Raw genomic sequence first — 22506 nt, 5'->3', positions numbered from 1 at the left:
CAGTTTGGATATGTCAAAATACTTGAAGAGGTCATGTTGCCTTATGATGAAGAGGACATGCCCTTGAAATGGGTGTTTCAACAAGACAATGACCCCAAGCACACTAGTAAACCAACAAAATTAATGCCTTGCAGATGTGAAGAAATCATGAAAAACTGTGGTTATACAACTAAATACTAGTTTAGTGATTCACAGGATTGATAAAAAAGCAGTTTGACATAATAGTTTTGAGTTTGTAGCGTCAACAGCAGATGCTACTATTATTGTGAACACCCCCTTTTCTACTTTTTTTACTAATAGCCCAATTTCATAGCATTAAGAGTGTGAATATCATGAATGCTTGGTCTTGTTGGATTTGTGAGAATCTACTGAATCTACTGGTACCTTGTTTCTCATGTAACAATAAGAAATATACTCAAAACCTGGATTAATCTTTTTTGTCACATAGCACTACTATTATTCTGAACACGACTGTGTAATATACAACAGATTAAAAATGTTGAACTAAACACAGAAAGCACAAAGTAACATAGACCTTTAGGCGGCGCTATTCTGTAACATTTTGGACAGCTGTCCTCCTGTTTCTCAGATTCACCAGATTCCATTTTTAATCGTGCTCATATCCAAAAACAAACATTCATTTAAACTAAAAATTATTTCATGTTGGTAGTGTGAAAACTCTCGTATGTTGTGCAGGCTGTAAAACCTGGGGGCGCTATAGGACGGGATCAGTCAGAACATGGTGTTAGCTGGAAACACTTTTTAATGCTGGAGTGGGGCCTCCAGCCCCACCCTGGAGCCGCCTTTGCACGTACTCAAACTAAACACCTTTACTGACCCTGATGTCTGTCTGGTGGATGAACATGAGTCGTGTGTGTGCAGGACTGAAGTCGCTGTTCCTTAGCAACAGATGTTGACCTGTGACCTCTGTGTGCAGATGTGTAATGTGCTGGCAGTGTTCACTGACCTGCAGAACCAGAACCACAAACATGAAGGAGGAGAACTTTATCAGCAGACAGCAGGAGAGCAGGAAGCATGAGGTGGTAACCGGCGTTTTGTTGTGTCTCCGTCTCAGTTGATGGCTGCGATGGGAAACGATGCAGCCAAGGCCAAATACGAGCAGAAGGTTCCTGCTTTTTACTACAGACCGACACACACCGACTGCAAGTAAGTAGCTGTTTAATGTGCAGACAGACAGGTGTGTGTTAACCGGAGTGACGTTCTGCTGTCAGACAGCCTGGTAAAGACTGGAGGATAGATTTCAAATGTGTGGAGAGACGGTGTGTCAGGACGGATTCCTCACAGCATCTGATTCACGACTCATTTAGAACTAACGTACACCTGGTGGCGGTTTGTCAAAGTTTGCTGTCTGTGTCCTTCCAGGCTGCTGAGAGAGCAGTGGATCAGAGCCAAGTACGAGAGGAACGAGTTTGAGCTTATTGAGAAACAGGAGCCTTATTCTGCAGGTACGTCCATGCTGACACGGACCTCCATCCAGTTTTAGTGGAGTTTGTCCTCTTCAGAGTTTAGTTTAACGCTCGTTTGTTACGCTGTTATTTTGTTGTCTAAAGTGGCCAAATTCTTTATTTTCTCTTCATCGGCAACACAGAATTCTGTTCTCAACTCATGACAATGCGACTTTGTCTTCGACTGTCTTCCTGAGTCTTTGACCAACTCCTCCGGTGGACAAAGAGGAAAAACTCAGACCATCACGTACCGTATTTTAAGTCGCATCTTTGTCTTTATTATCAGCGCGTTCATTTGATATTTTTGTTCACTGTTGTAGTGAACTTTTATTGTTTTATTGTTAGAGCTTATTTTGTTTAGTGCTTTGATTCCTGTGAAAATCTGATATAAATAGTTATTATTATTACTACTATTAATTAAACAGAAGCACGCAATTTTCAGTGTATAAATCGGATCAGTAATATAAGATGCAGGGCCTCCCAAGCTACTAAAAAAATACAGTACTTACAAATTCAGTGGTAGGGTGCTGGTCAGTTCTGGTCTATTCTGGTCTGGTTTGGTATGGTCTTGTCTGGTATGGTCTGGTATGGTCTGGTCTGGTATGGTCTGGTCTGGTATGGTCAGTTCTGGTCTGGTCAGTTCTGTTCTGGTCTGGTCAGTTCTGGTCTGGTATGGTCTCGTCTTGTCTGGTATGGTCAGGTCAGTTCTGGTCTGGTATGGTATGGTATGGTCTGGTCAGTTCTGGTCTGGTATGGTCAGGTCAGTTCTGGTCTGGTCAGTTCTGTTCTGGTCTGGTCAGTTCTGGTCTGGTATGGTCTGGTCAGGTCAGTTCTGGTCTGGTCAGGTCAGTTCTGGTCTGGTCTGGTCAGGTCTGGTCTGGTCAGTTCTGTTCTGGTATGGTCTTGTATGGTCTGGTCAGTTCTGTTCTGGTCTGGTCAGTTCTGGTCTGGTCTGGTCAGTTCTGGTCAGGTCTGGTCTGGTCAGTTCTGTTCTGGTATGGTCTTGTATGGTCTGGTCAGTTCTGTTCTGGTCTGGTCAGTTCTGGTCTGGTATGGTCTTGTCTGGTATGGTCAGGTCAGTTCTGGTCTGGTATGGTCAGTTCTGGTCTGGTATGGTCTTGTCTGGCCTGGTATGGTCTCGTCTTATCTGGTATGGTCAGTTCTGGTCTGGTATGGTCTTGTCTTGTCTGGCCTGGTATGGTCTCGTCTTGTCTGGTATGGTCAGGTCAGTTCTGGTCTGGTCAGTTCTGGTCTGGTCTGGTCTGGTCAGTTCTGGTCTGGTATGGTCTTGTCTGGTATGGTCAGGTCAGTTCTGGTCTGGTCTGGTCAGTTCTGGTCTGGTATGGTCTTGTCTGGCCTGGTATGGTCTCGTCTTATCTGGTATGGTCAGTTCTGGTCTGGTATGGTCTTGTCTTGTCTGGCCTGGTATGGTCTCGTCTGGCCTGGTATGGTCAGGTCAGTTCTGGTCTGGTCAGTTCTGGTCTGGTCTGGTCAGGTCAGTTCTGGTCTGGTATGGTCTTGTCTGGTATGGTCAGGTCAGTTCTGGTCTGGTCTGGTCAGTTCTGGTCTGGTATGGTCTTGTCTGGCCTGGTATGGTCTCGTCTTATCTGGTATGGTCAGTTCTGGTCTGGTATGGTCTTGTCTTGTCTGGCCTGGTATGGTCTCGTCTTATCTGGTATGGTCAGTTCTGGTCTGGTATGGTCTTGTCTTGTCTGGCCTGGTATGGTCTCGTCTTATCTGGTATGGTCAGTTCTGGTCTGGTATGGTCTTGTCTGGCCTGGTATGGTCTCGTCTTATCTGGTATGGTCAGTTCTGGTCTGGTATGGTCTTGTCTGGCCTGGTATGGTCTCGTCTTGTCTGGTATGGTCAGGTCAGTTCTGGTCTGGTCAGTTCTGGTCTGGTCTGGTCAGGTCAGTTCTGGTCTGGTATGGTCTTGTCTGGTATGGTCAGGTCAGTTCTGGTCTGGTCTGGTCAGTTCTGGTCTGGTATGGTCTTGTCTGGCCTGGTATGGTCTCGTCTTATCTGGTATGGTCAGTTCTGGTCTGGTATGGTCTTGTCTTGTCTGGCCTGGTATGGTCTCGTCTGGCCTGGTATGGTCAGGTCAGTTCTGGTCTGGTCAGTTCTGGTCTGGTCTGGTCAGGTCAGTTCTGGTCTGGTCAGGTCTGGTCTGGTCAGTTCTGGTCTGGTATGGTCTCGTCTTGTCTGGTCTGGTATGGTCTCGTCTTGTCTGGTCTGGTATGGTCTCGTCTGGTCTGGTCTGGTATGGTCTCGTCTGGTCTGGTCTGGTCAGGTCAGGTCAGTTCTGGTCTGGTAAGGTCTCGTCTTGTCTGGTATGGTCAGGTCAGTTCTGGTCTGGTATGGTCTCGTCTTGTCTGGTATGGTCTTGTCTGGCCTGGTATGGTCTCGTCTTATCTGGTATGGTCAGTTCTGGTCTGGTATGGTCTTGTCTGGCCTGGTATGGTCTCGTCTTGTCTGGTATGGTCAGGTCAGTTCTGGTCTGGTCAGTTCTGGTCTGGTCTGGTCAGGTCAGTTCTGGTCTGGTATGGTCTTGTCTGGTATGGTCAGGTCAGTTCTGGTCTGGTCTGGTCAGTTCTGGTCTGGTATGGTCTTGTCTGGCCTGGTATGGTCTCGTCTTATCTGGTATGGTCAGTTCTGGTCTGGTATGGTCTTGTCTTGTCTGGCCTGGTATGGTCTCGTCTGGCCTGGTATGGTCAGGTCAGTTCTGGTCTGGTCAGTTCTGGTCTGGTCTGGTCAGGTCAGTTCTGGTCTGGTCAGGTCTGGTCTGGTCAGTTCTGGTCTGGTATGGTCTCGTCTTGTCTGGTCTGGTATGGTCTCGTCTTGTCTGGTCTGGTATGGTCTCGTCTGGTCTGGTCTGGTATGGTCTCGTCTGGTCTGGTCTGGTCAGGTCAGGTCAGTTCTGGTCTGGTAAGGTCTCGTCTTGTCTGGTATGGTCAGGTCAGTTCTGGTCTGGTATGGTCTCGTCTTGTCTGGTATGGTCTGGTATGGTTTATTGTTTATTGATTGTTTGGATCCCCATTAGCTGTAGCAAAGCTGCAGCTACTATTCCTGGGGTCCAACAGATTTACAAATATAGTAAATCAAAAATACATTAAAAAAATATATAAAATAAATGAAAATAAAAATCACATATCAGAGCCAAAAACATATCAAATCACATTAATCATCTATGCATGGTGAAAGGGTTGACTCAGATACCAATAAATACTTTTTCAGAAGTTTTTTAAAGAAACATTCATTTGCCATAGTTTGATGTGATCCGGGAATAAATTCCATTCATGCATACCCCTAAATGTGACAGTGTTCTTAATGGCATTGGTTCGAGCTACAGGTAACATCAAATTTCCCACCACAGCCTGTCTGGTTCTATAAGTATGATTTTCTGAACTAAAAGAAAAATTCCTGAATAATATATAAGGTAACTTAGTGACAATAATCTTTCTAACAAAACTTATCAGTGCATATAAAAGTCTATCTTTGACTATCAACCAATTTAATTTTTTATGCATTGTGATAATATTTGTCCTATAACTGCATCTAAGTGCCACACGAGCAGCCCTATTCTGAATAATCTGTAATCTATTTATCATTTCTCCAGTAGCATTTGACCAAACTACTGGGCAGTAGTCCAAATGAACTAGTAATAGTGCGTTAATAGCATATTTCCTTGTAGTGTAACTTAGAAACCTTGCATGTCTTTTCATAATTGATATACCCCTGCCCATTTTTACAAAAATATTATTTATATGTTTTTTCAATGATAATTTTGAATCTACCATTACACCCAGCAGCTTGGTCTCATGCACTTGATTTATTATCATATTATTAATCTTAATGTCTCATATAGGGTTTTCATAACAACACAGTTAGATCCAATAACCATATAGTTAGTCTTCTCTGTATTTAACACTAACTTATTGGATGTTACCCACTCAACCACATTATGCAATTCCATATTTAAAACAGTTTCAAGATCATTGCGTGAGCATGCTGATGTATAAATGGTCGAATCATCTGCATACATTACTATACTAGCTTTATGTAAAATATATGGTAAATCATTCGTGAAAATTGTGAATAATAATGGACCGAGGCAACTCCCTTGTGGCACTCTGCATAATACCCTCCTGGTGTTAGAAAAACACCATCTGTGTTCTGTTAGATAAGTTTCGATAGTGGGATCATTTTTGCCTTTTCCACGTTCGTGGACATGTATTACAAGTAAAGCTGAGGTTTATTATATAAGATAAAACAGGAGCAATACAATCAGCCGCTAGTTTGAGAAGCCTACTGTCAAGACCGTCCACACCCGGGGGCTTGTCTTTACATGATTTCAACAGTTCCTTTACCTTATTTGTACTTACTTTCTCAAATTTAAACCTGATGTTTTTACAATCCATAATTTAATTTTTTATCACTAGATAGGATTCAACATTACTTAGATTAGGCAGATTCTCTCTCAATTTGTCTAATTTTCTTATAAAATAGTCATTAATATAATTAGCAATATCAACCAGCTTTGTTATGAATTTATTATCTACCTCAAGAAAGGACGGATTGATTCTGTTTTTCCTACCAGTCAGCTGATTCCAAACCTTCCATATCTTTCTACTGTCAGTTCCTGCTTTCTGAACTCGATCCTCAAAAAAACATTTTCTTTTTCTTTCTATTCAGTTTAGTTACAAAGTTCCTCATTTTTCGATAACAATCCCAGTCAGATTTATTTCCTGTTACAATCGCCGTCTTTTTCATCTGATCTCTCCATTTAATAGAGTCTTTAATTTCATCATCCAACCAGGTGTGACGATGTTCCTGACAGTAAACTTCCTCAAAGGAGCATGAATTTCAACTAAAGGCAGGAATAAATGATTAAATCTTGAAAGTGCATTTTCGGGATTCTGAATAGATAACACCTCAGCTTTCACATCATCAACAAATTTCTCATTATTAAACATTTTATATGACCTTTTGAATATAACTGTGGATCCAGGTCCACCTACCATCATGGCTAATACAGTTAAGATCAGGTTATGATCACTACAGCCAACGGGAACAGAAATTACTTTACTACACCGCTCAGGAGAATTGGTAAAAAATGTGATCAATACATGTTGATATTCTGTCACCGTCATTCTTAACATGTGTTCTTGTTGGTTCATTAATGATCTGAGTAAATCCACATGTAGTAGTGACAGTAAACAACTTATTTTTTAAATGACAGTCTTTAGCAAACCAGTCAATGTTAAAATCGCCCATAAAGTATGTATCCTGACCCACAGCAGTATGGGTGTCCAACATCTCACAGACTGTGTCTAAATATTCACAATTAGCATTTGGTGGTCAGTAACAACAACCCAGCAAAATCAGCTTACAGTGAGCTGAATAAACTTGCAGCCATAACACTTCAATATTAAATTTCAATATATCATTTCTGATTTGTGTTGGTAAGTGATCTTGAATATAAAAAGCAACTCCGCCACCAAATCTATTTCTGTCGTTTCTGTAAATATTGTAACCATCAATACATAGCTCAGTGTCATCAAAAGAAGAGTCCAAATGAGTTTCTGAAATTGCAAGTATGTGTAGTTTGTATCTACACAACAGATTAGAGACCTCACAGATTAATGTTAATAGACTATTAATTAATGTTAATAATGTTAATATGTGCAATTCTGAGCCCCCTCTTCAGTGATCCATGTTGTAATGTGATTGTAACAGTCATATAAAAATAAAAACACCAAAAAACGAGCCTCTATTACATCATAACCTTCAAGTTCAGAGATTACTTTGGAGTGCTGGATCGAGGACGGATGATAAGCTTATTATGTCTGAGATAAACAATGTCACCTCTTTCACATGCAGCTTTCAGTTTTGGTATTAATTCTTTTCTTTTTAAACGTACAGCATCAGTATAATCTTCATTAATAAATATCTTTGTACCTTTGAGATTCTTTGCACTCTGTAAAACTGCAGTTTTGTCCTTGAAATGCAGGAATTTGACAACAGTAGGTCACGGTCTGTCTCCAGAGACTCCTGTTTTACCTGTGCGATGTTCACGCTCCACCTCCATCTCCCTCTGTAACTGCAGTTTCTACTTAAAAATGTTTCTTACTTTTACCTCTGAATCCATCCAGTATTCACCAGGTGATTCAGGGATGCCTTCAATGACAATGTTATTTCGCCTTGATTGACCTTCTCAGTAATCCAGCTTGTCAAGAATGACCTGTTGACTCACTCATTTTAACCATTTCATGTTCAATGATCTTAAGATGTTCAGACTGTTTGGTTTGACTGATTTTAAGATCATCTACATCCTTTTGAGTGTCTTGGATGCTGGCTTTCAAATCTTGAATTTCTTTAGTTAAAGATTCAACTCTGGTGTTGGTTGAGTCCATGATAACTTTAACAAATTCATTAAAAATTTGCTGCTCCTGCTGTAACAGAGCAGTAAACATGTCCTTCTGTTGATGCAGCAGTTCATTTACCTGAGGCAAAGATACAGACTCCTCCTCAGTGTTTCTCTGTTTGGGTGGCATTTTGTCAGTGGCTAGCTCCGTCAGCTAGCCGGTAGCTGCGGGGCTAGTAGGAGCTAGCTGTTACTACAGGCCTGGTAGCGGCCTCCGACCATGCCGCATGCCTGGTGGTGGCCTCCGACGATGACACATGCCTGGTGGCGGCCTCCGACAATGCCGCGAGCCTGGTGGCGGCCTCTGACGATGCCGCGAGCCTGGTGGCAGCCTCTGACGATGCCGGGAACCTGGTGGCAGTCTCCGATGATGCACGGGCCCGATGGTGGCCTCCAACAATGCTGCAGGCCTGGTAGCAGCCCTAACCGATGCCACGGACCTGGTGGTGGCCCCCTCCGATGCGGGAGATGTGACTGGCCTCTGGTATGGTCAGTTCTGGTATGGTCAGTTCTGGTATGGTATGGTCAGGTGTGGTCAGGTCTGGTCTGGTATGGTCAGGTCTGGTTTGGTATGATCTGGTCTAGTCAGGTTTTGGAGCACATCAACACATCCATCACAGAACCGAGCCAGATCCTAGGTAGCATATAGCATGAATATTTGACATTAAGGAAAAATACAAAGTAGTTCTGGTGAGATAAAGCCATGTTTAAGTATCGAACTCTTGACATTTAACACTTCCTAGCCAGTTGCTTCACCAAAAGCCTTATTTAACAGCTCATTTGAGACTGACATCTACTGGTCAAATAAAGTACAGCAGAGATACTATGCTAGAAGCTGGAGGATGTGGCACATCACTTTTATGGATATACAACAGCAGACAACATTAACCTCGTTATTGATTACTGCTAGATAGACAGGACAGAATAGATTAAGACAGACTGTCGAGTAATTTTTTTATATCAATCAATCAATCAACAACTTTATTAATCCTAAAAGGGGCAGTTTCATTTGAGTAGTCCATTAAAAAAACACAGTAACATAACATTTGAATTGCTGAAAATGTAATTAATATGAACAGTGTGCCTTTGAGCTTATTCAGCTCACCTTTGCCTTCCGGTTTTACCCACAGGTGTAAGACAAGTCCTTTTTCCTTACAAGACAATTCCAAATATTGTTGACATCCATCCATCCATCCATTTTCTTCCTCTTTATCCGAGGTCGGGTCGCGGGGGCAGCAGCTCAAGCAAAGCTGCCCAGACCTCCCGATCCACACAAACACACCTTCCCCAGCTCCTCCAGGGGAACCCCGAGGCGTTCCCAAGCCAGCTGCAAGACGTAGTGCCTCCAGCGTGTCCTGGGTCTTCCCAGGGGCCTCCTCCCGATGGGACATGTCCGGAACACCTCCCCAGCGAGACGTCCAGGGAGCATCCGAAAAAGATCGACGTGGTGGAACAGCAGCTTGACGCCGAGCTCCTCCCAAGTGACCGAGCTCCTCACCCTATCTCTAAGGGAGCGCCCAGTCACCCTGCGGAGGAAACTCATCTCGGCCACTTGTACTCGCGATCTTGTTCTTTCGGTCATGAGCCAAATCTCATGACCATAGGTGAGGGTCGGAACATAGATCAATCGGTAAATTGAGAGCTTTGCCTCCCTGCTCAACTCTCTCTTCACCATGACAATCCAATACAGCGGCGTCATCACTGTTGATGCTACACCGATCCGTCTGTCGATCTCACGCTCCATCCGTCCCTCTCTTGTGAACAAGACCTCGAGATACTTAAACTCCTCCACTTGAGGCAAGGACACTCCACCGACCTGAATAGGGTAAAGCGCCTTTTTCCGGTCGAGAACCATGGCCTTGGATTTGGAGGTGCTGATTTTCATCACAGACGCTTCACACTCGGCTGCAAACTGCTCCATTGCACACGGAAGGTCCTGATTTGATGCAGCCAACAGAACCACATCGTCCGCAAACAGCAGAGATGAGATTCTGTGGTTCCCAAACCGGACCCCCTCTACACCCTGACTGCACCTAGAAATTCTGTCCATAAAGGTAATGAACAGAACCGGTGACAAAGGGCAGCCCTGGCGGGGGCCGACGTGCACTTGAAACACGCTTGACTTACTACCGGCAGTGCAAACCAAACTCCTGCTGTGGTCGTACAGGGACCGGATAGCCCTTAACAAAGGACCCCGGACCCCGTACTCGAGGGACACGGTTCAACGCCTTCTCCAGATCCACAAAACACATGTGGACTGGTTAGGCGAACTCCCATGAACCCTCGAGCACCTGATGGAGGGTGTAGAGCTGGTCCAGTGTGCCGTTACCAGGACGAAAACCACACTGCTCCTCCTGAATCCAAGGTACGGCTATCGGTCGAATTCTCCTCTCCAGTACTCTGCAATAGACCTTACAGGGGAGGCTGAGGAGTGTGATTCCCCCCTGTAGGAACACACCTTTCTTAAACAGGGGGAATGGGTCAGATGAAGGGCAGTTCAGAAGCTCCCATGACCAGTATAATATCAAGGACCGAGACGTCGCTGGGGCCCCACCCTGGAGCCAGGCCTGGGGTTGGAGCACGCACGTGAGCGCCTGTTGGTCGGGCCTTAGCCCACGGGGGCCCGGCTGGGCCCAGCCCGAAAGAGCGACGTGGGCCCGCCCTCCTTTGGGTTCACCACCTGCAGAGGGGGCCATGGGGGTCGGGTGCAGAGAGGACTGGGTGGCAGTCGAGGGCGGGTGGCCCGGCGGCCCAGTCCGCATTCACAGCCTCTGGCTGTCGGTACGTGGAATATTGTTGACATGTGGGTCAAAATTCTTCAAGTCAAAGTGCACTGTTGTCCAGGACCACTGAGGCAGCTCAGATGGCTTTCTTTCCAACCACATATTTCTTGTGTAATCCCATGATGTTACCTAGCCAGATGGACCACATAAACAATCTAACAAGTCCTAGGATCTCCTACTTCAACCTGCTGCCACCATTACCCAGCCATGGATGGACAGACAGATGGACTGACGGATGGATGGATGGAAAAGACCTCAGACACTCATATCCCTGTCGACCAGCAGAAGTCCAGCGGCATTTTAATTTCAATTCAATTTCAGTTTATTTTCATTTATATAGCGCCAAATCACAACAGAGTTGCCTCAAGATCTAACCTTACTAACCCCCAGAGCAACAGTGGTAAGGAAAAACTCCCTCTGAGAAAGAAACCTCAAGCAGACCAGACTCAAAGGGGCGACCCTCTGCTTGGGCCATGATACAGACACAAATTACAAAATGAATATACAGGAAATGCTGTTGGTGCACAGGACAGGAGGGTCTCCAGCACAAATACCACACCCATCTCTGGATGGAGCTGCACCTTAAACAGAGAGAAAAAAACAGAATCAGGCATCAGAAAGACAAGAAATACAGTATAATTTGTCAGCATTAAACAACAAGAAAAACAGAAGAAATACTAAGGTGATCACCGGCCACTAGCTCTAAACTTCACTAAAAGACCCAGAATTTAGTTAAAGTTGAGGCCGTGGCACGCTCCGTTTACTAATAAAATGAATTTAAAAGAGTAAAAAACATATTAACATACTGTACCAGTATGCTGCCATACAAAAGAGAAAATAAGTGCGTCTTAAGTCTGGACTTGAAAGTCTCCACAGAATCTGACTGTTTTATTGATGCAGGGAGATCATTCCACAGAACAGGGACACGATAAGAGAAAACTCTGTGACCCACAGACTTTTTATTCACCTTAGGGACTCAAAGTAGTCCTGCACCCTGAGACCGATACGTAAGGTTTAATTAGGTGAGCTCGGTAGGGAGGTGCCAGTCCGTGAGCAATTTTATAGGTTAGTAGCAGAACCTTAAAATCTGATCTCACTGGGACAGGAAGCCAGTGAAGAGACGCCAAAATGGGTGTAATGTGGTCAAACTTTCTGCTTTGTGTCAAAAGTCTGGCAGCAGCATTTTGAACCAATTGGAGACCCCTAATGCTAGACTGTGGTAAACCAGAAAATAGAACATTGCAGTAGTCCAATCTAGAAGAGATAAATGCATGGATCAGGGTCTCAGCATCAGCCATAGACAGGATGGGACGAATCTTCACTATATTTCGCAGGTAGAAGAAAGCAGTCCTAGTAATATTTCTAATGTAGAGGTCAAAGGACAATGTAGGATCAAAAATTACCCCAAGGTTCCTCACTTTGTCAGTGTGACGTATGACACAAGAACCTAGGCTGAGCGTTAACTGGTCAAATTGATGCTGATGTCTCACTGGACCAAGAACCATCATTTCAGTGTTATCAGAGTTTAAAAGTAGGAAGTTTCTAGACATCCAACTTCTCACTGCTGCAAGGCAATCTTCTACGGATTTTATGTGAATGAGATTACCAGCAGTTATCGGCATGTATAACTGAGTATCATCAACATAGCAGTGAAAGGTAATCCCAAAACGCCATAATATGTGCCCAAGGGGAGCTATATAAAGGGAGAAAAGCAGGGGGTCTAAGATGGACCCCTGTGGAACCCCAAATTTCATGCCACTAAGGTTAGAGGTAGTGTTACTGTACAAAACACAGTGAGAACGACTGGTCAAGTATGACGTCAGCCATGCAAGGGCACTCCCAGTAATCCCAAAATGATTTTCCAGCCTATCAAGTAGAATATGATGATCCACTGTATCAAATGCAGCACTGAGATCTAACAGCAACAGAACCGTAGTGGTGTCCGAATCCATTGTAAGCAGAAGATCATTCACCACTTTAGTGAGAGCCGTCTCTGTGGAATGATATTTTCTAAAAGTAGACTGCAGTGGCTCAAAGATATTATTCTCAGTAAGATAGTCTACGAGCTGCCGTGACACCACTTTATCCAGAATTTTAGAGCAAAATGATAGATTTGATATCCGCCAATAGTTTTTCAATACACCAGGGTCAAGATTAGGTTTCTTAAGTAATGGTTTAATCACTGCAGATTTGAAACATTTAGGAACAGATACAGAAGTTAAAGAAAGATTAATAATTTCCAGCACAGTCGGCCCAAGAGTGGACCACAGGTCCTTAAACAGTTTTGTTGGTATAGGATCAAATAAACAGGTTGTGTTTTTGGTTGTCATTGTTGGTGGCGGAAGCTCATATGGAGGACGGTGTGAACATTAATGCGGCTTGTGTTCGTGTACATTTCATGTCTCGTTGAAGACAGTGCTTTCTCATTGGCCAGCAATGAGCTCATACATTTACTGTTGCAGTGGAAAACCTGGCACATGCATTCACATACACACACACACACACACACTTGCAGAAGAAACACATTACTGAGTCATTTTGTCGTTTGTGCATTCATTTCTTCTGTCACTGCTAAGTGCACAGCATCTTCTGATCAGCTTATCTGAGCCTTTAGTGGGTGGGTGGGGGGGAGGTAGATTGATTATGTGACGTAACCTGGCCTCCACAGTGGCTCAGTGTGAGCATCGATCCGGGCGGAGGAGGAGTGTGGCGGGTTGGAGGGTATTGATCGATGAGGTAATGCTCACGTAGGTGAAGAGTTCATGTCAGAAAGAGTGACTGCAGACAGAGGAAAAGAGGAGAAGGAGGAAGAGTCAGCAAAACAAAAGGTTAAATGCTCACAAAGCTGAATGAGAAGCTCAGCAGCTGACCTCCGACTGTGAGGCCGCGTCACGGGCGCCGCAGCGTTCACTGGAAATCTGAAATTCCATCGTTTCAGCTCACACACATTTAACACCACACATGCAGTACATTTGCATTTTTCTACATGTCTTATTTTAACACATGCACCTCCAGCTGTAAATGGAGAACAGGTGGTCTTGAACCAGGAACTGAACGTCGTTGTTCCACCGTGCAGCAGATACGAGGAAGAATCAGTCTGTTGATGATACAAACAACAAATTTGGTATCAACACTTCTGAGAAGTTTTTTTCTTTAAAAAAGCCACTAGCCATATGAATTTTTTTTTTTTTTTTGGGGGGGGGGGGGGGGTATAATGTTGAAGTCTTTGTTTTATCTGTTCAACAGTCTGTTCTGAAAGTTTCCAGTCTTGATGCACCAAAACAGAAACAAAGCAAACTCCATCACAGAGAATCTGTCTGTGTGCCGCCGTGACCTCGTTCAGCTCGCAAGACGACGCAGTTTATTGGGGTGTGGCCATCATGGTGTACAAGCAACAACTTTGACCCATAGGTCAGAGTTCGGTAAGCAGTGAGGACTACTGTTCACCCAAAAGCAAAAGTACAACCTTGACTACTACTACACCCCAAACACTACCGCACTTTCTGCAGTGTGTATGTACACTTAATAAAAACATACAGTCAATTTCAGTTTCAATTTATTAATTTATATAGCGCCAACTCACGACAAAGTCACCCCAAGGTGCTTCACACAATTCATAACAATACAAAATAATTTAAAATCTAAATTCAATCAATCAATCAATCAATCGATTTTTTTATATAGCGCCAAATCACAACAAACAGTTGCCCCAAGGCGCTTTATATTGTAAGGCAAGGCCGTACAATAATTATGTAAAACCCCAACGGTCAAAACGACCCCCTGTGAGCAAGCACTTGGCTATAGTGGGAAGGAAAATCTCCCTTTTAACAGGAAGAAACCTCCAGCAGAACCAGGCTCAGGGAGGGGCAGTCTTCTGCTGGGACTGGTTGGGGCTGAGGGAGAGAACCAGGAAAAAGACATGCTGTGGAGGGGAGCAGAGATCGATCACTAATAATTAAATGCAGAGTGGTGCATACAGAGCAAAAAGAGAAAGAAACAGTGCATCATGGGAACCCCCCAGCAGTCTACGTCTATAGCAGCATAACTAAGGGATGGTTCAGGGTCACCTGATCCAGCCCTAACTATAAGCCTTAGCAAAAAGGAAAGTTTTAAGCCTAATCTTAAAAGTAGAGAGGGTGTCTGTCTCCCTGATCTGAATTGGGAGCTGGTTCCACAGGAGAGGAGCCTGAAAGCTGAAGGCTCTGCCTCCCATTCTACTTTTACAAACCCTAGGAACTACAAGTAAGCCTGCAGTCTGAGAGCGAAGCGCTCTATTGGGGCGATATGGTACTACGAGGTCCCTAAGATAAGATGGGACCTGATTATTCAAAACCTTATAAGTAAGAAGAAGAATTTTAAATTCTATTCTAGAATTAACAGGAAGCCAATGAAGAGAGGCCAATATGGGTGAGATATGCTCTCTCCTTCTAGTCCCCGTCAGCACTCTAGCTGCAGCATTTTGAATTAACTGAAGGCTTTTTAGGGAACTTTTAGGACAACCTGATAATAATGAATTACAATAGTCCAGAGAGGAAATAAATAGAGGAAATAAATGCATGAATTAGTTTTTCAGCATCACTCTGAGACAAGACCTTTCTGATTTTAGAGATATTGCGTAAATGCAAAAAAGCAGTCCTACATATTTGTTTAATATGCGCTTTGAATGACATATCCTGATCAAAAATGACTCCAAGATTTCTCACAGTATTACTAGAGGTCAGGGTAATGCCATCCAGAGTAAGGATCTGGTTAGACACCATGTTTCTAAGATTTGTGGGGCCAAGTACAATAACTTCAGTTTTATCTGAGTTTAAAAGCAGGAAATTAGAGGTCATCCATGTCTTTATGTCTGTAAGACAATCCTGCAGTTTAGCTAATTGGTGTGTGTCCTCTGGCTTCATGGATAGATAAAGCTGGGTATCATCTGCATAACAATGAAAATTTAAGCAATACCGTCTAATAATACTGCCTAAGGGAAGCATGTATAAAGTGAATAAAATTGGTCCTAGCACAGAACCTTGTGGAACTCCATAATTAACTTTAGTCTGTGAAGAAGATTCCCCATTTACATGAACAAATTGTAATCTATTAGACAAATATGATTCAAACCACCGCAGCGCAGTGCCTTTAATACCTATGGCATGCTCTAATCTCTGTAATAAAATTTTATGGTCAACAGTATCAAAAGCAGCACTGAGGTCTAACAGAACAAGCACAGAGATGAGTCCACTGTCCGAGGCCATAAGAAGATAATTTGTAACCTTCACTAATGCTGTTTCTGTACTATGATGAATTCTAAAACCTGACTGAAACTCTTCAAATAGACCATTCCTCTGCAGATGATCAGTTAGCTGTTTTACAACTACCCTTTCAAGAATTTTTGAGAGAAAAGGAAGCTTGGAGATTGGCCTATAATTAGCTAAGATAGCTGGGTCAAGTGATGGCTTAAAATCAAGAAAAGCACAATAAAAAGATAAAACACAGTAGAATAAAAAGAAATTACAAAGCAAACATGAAAACAAATTAGATTAATGATAAGACAGTCTAAAAAAGTCCATCTAAAAAGCATGAAAATAGTGTCTGAAGTTCATTTCTAATCCCTCCGAGTCCACAATGCAATATTTAACAAGTTCAATACTGTAATAAACCAAGATGGTGCTAATATATGATGAAAATACATATTTCCAGCAGCCATCTTTGAAAAAAAATGTCCATCATCTTGAAAATGTCAGTGGCTAACATTTTTTATTTATTTATTTATTTATTGCAAAAAATACAAGTATCACTGTGCCAAATTTGGTGATTGTATCACAAAATGAAAGATTCTTATTTCCTTCTCATAAATAATCTGCTTTCAACTGCATCCTGCTGTGAGGCAACTTTAATAAAACCAGATATGTCCAAATATTTATGGACTCGACAGTATCACATAACCATAAAATCCATCAAAGCAAAGTGCTTCCTCTCAGTCCATCTGAATAAAAGCAACACATTTGACAGAACACAGAGTTTCCAGGAGATCATAAATCCGCCAATGAATCGCAGGTTTGTGGTTTCAGAAATGATGGCGAGAACACGTTTGTCTTAACGTGACCCAGAAACTCCTCAGCAGGGCCGTTCTTCCAGTGAGCTGCCTTTAGACTCCACTTTCAGTTTCCTGTCTGCAGAAATCTTAAACTCTGGTCTTGCTGCTCTGAAGACGTTTGACATCTTCATGTTTCTTCTTTTCGAAGAGACATTTCTTAATAATAGATACAGCTTTCAAAGAAATCTTGTCATAGTGTGACGGACGTAGACAAAGTGACGCAAATCGTGCAACTGAAATAGAGCAAAGAAGAAGTGGTGTCTCACTATAAATAGACCTGATCATTAGTCTTGTTTTCTTCTTGTCGTACTGAATGAGATTTCTCTTTTTCTTTGATTTCACTCTGATGTTTCATCTTGTCTGATGGATTTTTTTTGATAATTCCCCTCAGATGCTTTGCCTTTTCCCGTCCCTCTCTTTGCCCAGGATACCGAGAGGGGTTTCTATGGAAACGAGGACGAGATAACGGTCAGTTCCTCAGCCGAAAGTTCATCCTGTCGGAGAGAGAGGGAGCGCTCAAGTACTTCAACAAGCAGGATGTAATAAAGACGAGCCGCTCTGGTTTTCTGTTCTTTTATAAAAAATGATATTTCATAAAATAAAATGGCTGTTGTCCTGATGGCTGCATCCATCTAGGCCCGAGATCCCAAGGCGGTGATGAAAATCGAGACCTTGAACGCCACCTTCCAGCCAGCTAAGATCGGGAACCCGTGCGGTCTACAGATCACGCACCTGAAAGACAACAGCACCCGGAACATCTTCGTTTACCACAGTGACGCTAAGGTACATGCTCACAAACACACGGCGTGTGGCCACGAGCGGGCACAGTTTCAAACAGCCTCACTGCTCAGACACTCCACAAATGCAGCGTGTCCATCCATCGATCCATTTTCCATTCGTCTGGGCTGCTGGAGCCCCTCCGAGAGGTCACTGGGTGAGACATGAGGAAAATAACCAAGAAATCAGATTCATTGAATGTCTTTTGCAGTTCATTTAAATCCTGCATGCTGTACAGACCCTGATTCCTTGAAGATTCTTTCCTTCTGTGGATTACAAGCGAGGCTTCACGAGCAGCGAGCTCAGCCCGTCCACCTTTATTTGACTTCACGCATGTTAAAAGAGAGTCTTCAGCAGAATAAGCAGGTTTAGAACACAGATGGATGGTTGATAGAAGATGTGAGTGTGGCCCAAAATAAGAGGTTCGCTGGTCCTCATCTGTCTGTCAGAACCCAAAATGCCAGAAGGCCTGAATATGCAGGAGTTCTTACAGAGTTCCGGACTTTTAGTCTCATCTGGTTTCATCCTGGTGTCAACATTAAGGACATCAGGCCAATATATATATATATATATATATATATATATATATATATATATATATATATATATATATACACACTTCATTAAAACCTGCTGATCCCACCGAGATCCTTAGTTTGGGTCTCATTAACATCAGATCATTGTCTCTGAAGTCATTGCTGGTGAATGACTTAATTGTGGATCATCACCTGGATATGCTTGGATTATGTGAAACCTGTCTTAAATCCACAGCTGTCCTTCCTCTGAATGAGGCCCACTGGAGTACACTTTTAGTCACGTTTCACGTGATGTGAAGAAAGGCGGGGGTGTTGCTTTTATTTATAAATCCAGGTTTACTTTATTAACTGTTGGGGGTCATAAATATAATTCATTTGAGCATCTGATTCTCCGTTATGCCCATGATGCTCAGTACTGTCAGGGTCATAAAACTGGAAATCAGCTATGTTATATTGTCACTGTCTACAGGCCTCCTGGCCCATATTCTGATTTTTTAGATGAATTTGGCACGTTCATCTCTAGTCTTTCAACTAGTGTAGACAACATTTTGATTATTGGTGACTTTAACATTCATATAAATAAGCTCTCTGATCCCCTCGGTAAATAATTTATGGAAATCATGGATGCACTAGGATTTCGGCAGTTCATTCATGGTTCAACGCATATCAGTGGTAATACTCTGGATTTGGTTCTTGCATGTGGCCTTGCTGTCACAAATATCGACATCCTGCCTCTTGCATCAGGGGTCTCTGACCACTCGCTTATTAGGTTTACAATTACACTGCCGCATTTAGTGGAGCAACAACCTTGCCTATCATTGAGGCGACATATTAAACCTTCAACTTTGATTGAACTCGAAGCGAGACTACCTGAAATCTTAACTTCAAGCTTGATGAATTTTCAGTCAGTAGACAGTCTTGCAGATAGCCTGAATTTAGTGCTAAAAACCACACTTGATAAGATTGCGCCTCCTCTATTAAGACCACGCCTTCCCAAAGCACAGACACCCTGGTTCAACAGTTATTTGCATGACCTTAGGAAGAAGGCTAGAGGGTTGGAACGGAAATGGCGTAGTTCCAAACTACAGGTGTTTCACCTTGCGTGGTGTGAAGCTATTTTAGATTATAAGCATGCTTTACTGGCTATGAAGCAGGCCTATTACTCTGAATTGATCAACAAAAACAAGCATAACTCAAAGTTCTTGTTTGATACGGTGGCATTTCTTATTCATGGACAGCCACCTGTTGGCTGTTCTCCTTTTTCAGCACAGGACTTTCTGGACTATTTCAAAAAGAAAATAGAAGATATTAGGTTGAGCACATCTCAGCATACTTTGGTTGAATCATTGTATCCAGCTACTGAGCTGGGGACTACTACTGAGGTGTTACCTAGATTCATGGAATTTAACAGTATCTCACAAGGTGTGCTGACGAAACTCGTGATGTCTACTAGAAGCACAACCTTTTATTTGATCCGATGCCAACAAAATTGTTTAAGGATCTTTGGCCCATTCTTGGGCCGACTGTGCTGGAAATTGTTAACCTTTCTTTAAACTCTGGATCTGTTCCAAATTGTTTTAAATCTGCAGTGGTTAAACCACTACTCAAGAAATCTAATCTTGATCCTGGTATATTGAAAAATTATAGGCCGATATCAAATCTATCATTCTCTAAAATTCTGGAAAAGGTGGTTTCACGGCAGCTTGTGGACTATCTTACTGAGAATGACCTTTTTGAGCCACTGCAGTCTGCTTTTAGAAGACATCACTCCACAGAAACAGCACATATTAAAGTAGTTAATGATCTTCTGCGAGCAATGGACTCGGATACTCCTACAGCATTGGTGTTGTTGGATCTCAGTGCTGCGTTTGACACAGTTGATCATCATATTCTACTTAATAGGCTAGAAAACTGTTTCGGGATTACTGGAACTGCTCTTGCGTGGTTGACGTCTTATCTGTCTGGTCGTTCCCATTGTGTTTTGTGCAATGACCCTACCTCTGACTTTAGGGGCATCAAGTTCGGGGTTCCGCAGGGATCTGTTCTGGGTCCCCTGCTTTTTTCCCTGTATATGGCACCCCTTGGGAACATTTTGCGCTGTTTTTGGGTTGCTTTTCATTGCTATGCTGATGACACTCAGTTGTATATGCCGATAGCTGCTGGAAATCCTGTCCACATAAAATCTTTACAGGACTGTCTCGCAGCAGTGAGAAGTTGGATGTCTAGCAACTTTCTACTTTTGAACTCTGATAAGACTGAAATGATGGTTCTTGGTCCAGCAAGACATCGGCATCAATTTGATCAGCTAGCGCTTAGCCTAGGTTCATGTGTTATACATCATCCTGACAAAGTGAGGAACCTTGGGGTAATCTTTGATCCTACATTGTCCTTTGACCTCTAAATTAGGGACGTTACGAGGACTGCTTTCTTTCATCTAAGAAATATAGCAAAGATTCGTCCCATCTTGTCTATGGCTGATGCTGAGACTCTGATTCATGCGTTTGTCTCTTCTAGATTGGACTACTGTAATGCTTTGTTTTCTGGTTTACCACAGTCCAGCATCAGGAGTCTTCAACTGGTTCAAAATGCTGCTGCCAGACTTCTGACATGAAGCAGAAGGTTTGATCATATTATGCCGGTTCTGGAATCCTTTCACTTGCTCCCGGTCTCCTTGAGATCGGATTTTAAGGTGTTACTATTGGCCTATAAAATTGTTCACGGACTGGCGCACCCCATCTGGCCGGCCTGGTTGAGTCCTATGTGCCTGCAAGGGCTCTGCGTTCACAGGGTGCAAGACTATTGTGTGTCCCGAGGGTAAAGAAAAGGTCAGCGGGTTACAGAGCTTTCTCTCACCGCGCTCCAGCTCTGTGGAATGATCTGCCTGCACTGATATAACAGTCGGACTCTGTGGAGACTTTTAAAGCCAGGCTGAAGACACTGTTTTATCATTAGTATTTTATATGATTGTGTGTCTTTTTTTATTCTTTTTATTTATTTTACTTATTTTACCTTTTATGGTTACATTTTTTTTATTGAGTTTTAATCTTATTTCATTTTATTCTGCTTTTAAATGTTTGTGAAGCACCTTGAGGCGATTACTCGTGATTTGGCGCTATATAAATTAATAAATTATATATATATATATATATACAAGGTCTGTTAGAAAAGTATCCGACCTTTATATTTTTTCAAAAACCTGATGGATTTGAATCACGTGTGCTTGCATGAGCAAACCTTGAACCTTCGTGCGCATGCGTGATTTTTTTCACGCCTGTCGGTTGCGTCATTTGTTTGTAAGCAGCCTTTGTGTGAGGATGGGTGGAGTCTCTCGTGTTTTTTTTTCTTTGCAAGGAAATGGCGGAACAACTGGAGCAGCGCGACTGCATCAAATTTTGCCAGAAACTGGGCGACAGCCAGGTGGAAACCATTCGGATTATTCAGACGGCTTTCGGTGACGATCCTCTGGGCATCACACAGATTAAGGAGCGGTACAACCGGTTTAAAGACGGCCGCACAACGGTGGAGAGCGAGCCACGCTCCGGTCGGCCATCAACATGCTGAAATGACCAGATCATTTCCAAAGTGAACGCTGTGGTGATGTGGGACCGTCGTGTGACTATCCGAGAAATTGCGGAAGAGGTGGACATCAGCACTTTTTTGGCACATTTCACTGTGACAGAAGATTTTGCCATGAAAAGAGTTGCAGTGAAATTCATCGCCACGAAGCTGATGGCGCAGCAAAAGCGCCACCGTGTTGAAGTCACAGGACATGTTGTGACATGCCCACCTCGTCTACAATTTCTCGGATAGTCACATGACTGAAAAGCCACCGAAAGCTGTCTGAATCTTCCGAATGGTGGAAGAGCTGGGCATGTCACAGCATGTCCTGTGAGACTTCAACATGGTGGTGCTTTTGGCTCGCTCTCCACCGTTGTGCGGCCGTCTTTAAACCGGTTGTACCGCTCCTTAATCTGTGTGATGCCCAGAGGATCGTCACCGAAAGCCGTCTGAATTATCCGAATGGTTTCCACCTGGCTGTCGCCCAGTTTCTGGCAAAATTTGATGCAGTCGCGCTGCTCCAGTCGTTCCGCCATTTCCTTGCAAAGAAAAAATCCGACGAGAGACTCCACCCATCCTCACACAAAGGCTGCTTACAAGCAAATGACGCAACCGACAGGTGTGAAAAAAATCACGCATGCGCACGAAGGTTCAAGGTTTGCTCATGCAAGCACACGTGATTCAAATCCATCAGGTTTTTGAAAAAAATAAAAAGGTCGGATACTTTTCTAACAGACCTCGTATTTGATGTTATATTATTATGGCTTGAAGTTTGTATTTCCATACTGCTCATACAGTATTTCTCTCTGAAAAGTACAAGAATGCAGCTGTTAGATTTCCTGTTGCTGTTTGAAAAATCATTTGCAGCATCAGGCTC

At 43.1% G+C, this 22506-nt stretch overlaps 1 protein-coding gene across 4 annotated transcripts in view; it reads left to right on the top strand.

Moving 5' to 3' along the window:
- LOC117531069 (arf-GAP with dual PH domain-containing protein 1) overlaps positions 1 to 22506 on the top strand; it is a 65938-nt gene that overhangs the window by 33264 nt on the left and 10168 nt on the right. For all 4 annotated transcript variants that reach the window (XM_034194096.1, XM_034194099.1, XM_034194097.1 and 1 more), the window contains 4 exons: positions 1076 to 1167; positions 1384 to 1466; positions 17185 to 17297; positions 17395 to 17541. In XM_034194096.1, coding sequence (XP_034049987.1) covers positions 1076 to 1167; positions 1384 to 1466; positions 17185 to 17297; positions 17395 to 17541 — 435 coding nt within the window. The remainder of the gene's footprint in view (positions 1 to 1075; positions 1168 to 1383; positions 1467 to 17184; positions 17298 to 17394; positions 17542 to 22506) is intronic.

The sequence above is a fragment of the Thalassophryne amazonica genome, chromosome 18, assembly GCF_902500255.1.
Source record: "Thalassophryne amazonica chromosome 18, fThaAma1.1, whole genome shotgun sequence".
NCBI classification, from domain to species: Eukaryota; Metazoa; Chordata; class Actinopteri; order Batrachoidiformes; family Batrachoididae; genus Thalassophryne; species Thalassophryne amazonica.
This window is presented reverse-complemented; position numbering and strand designations above follow the sequence as displayed.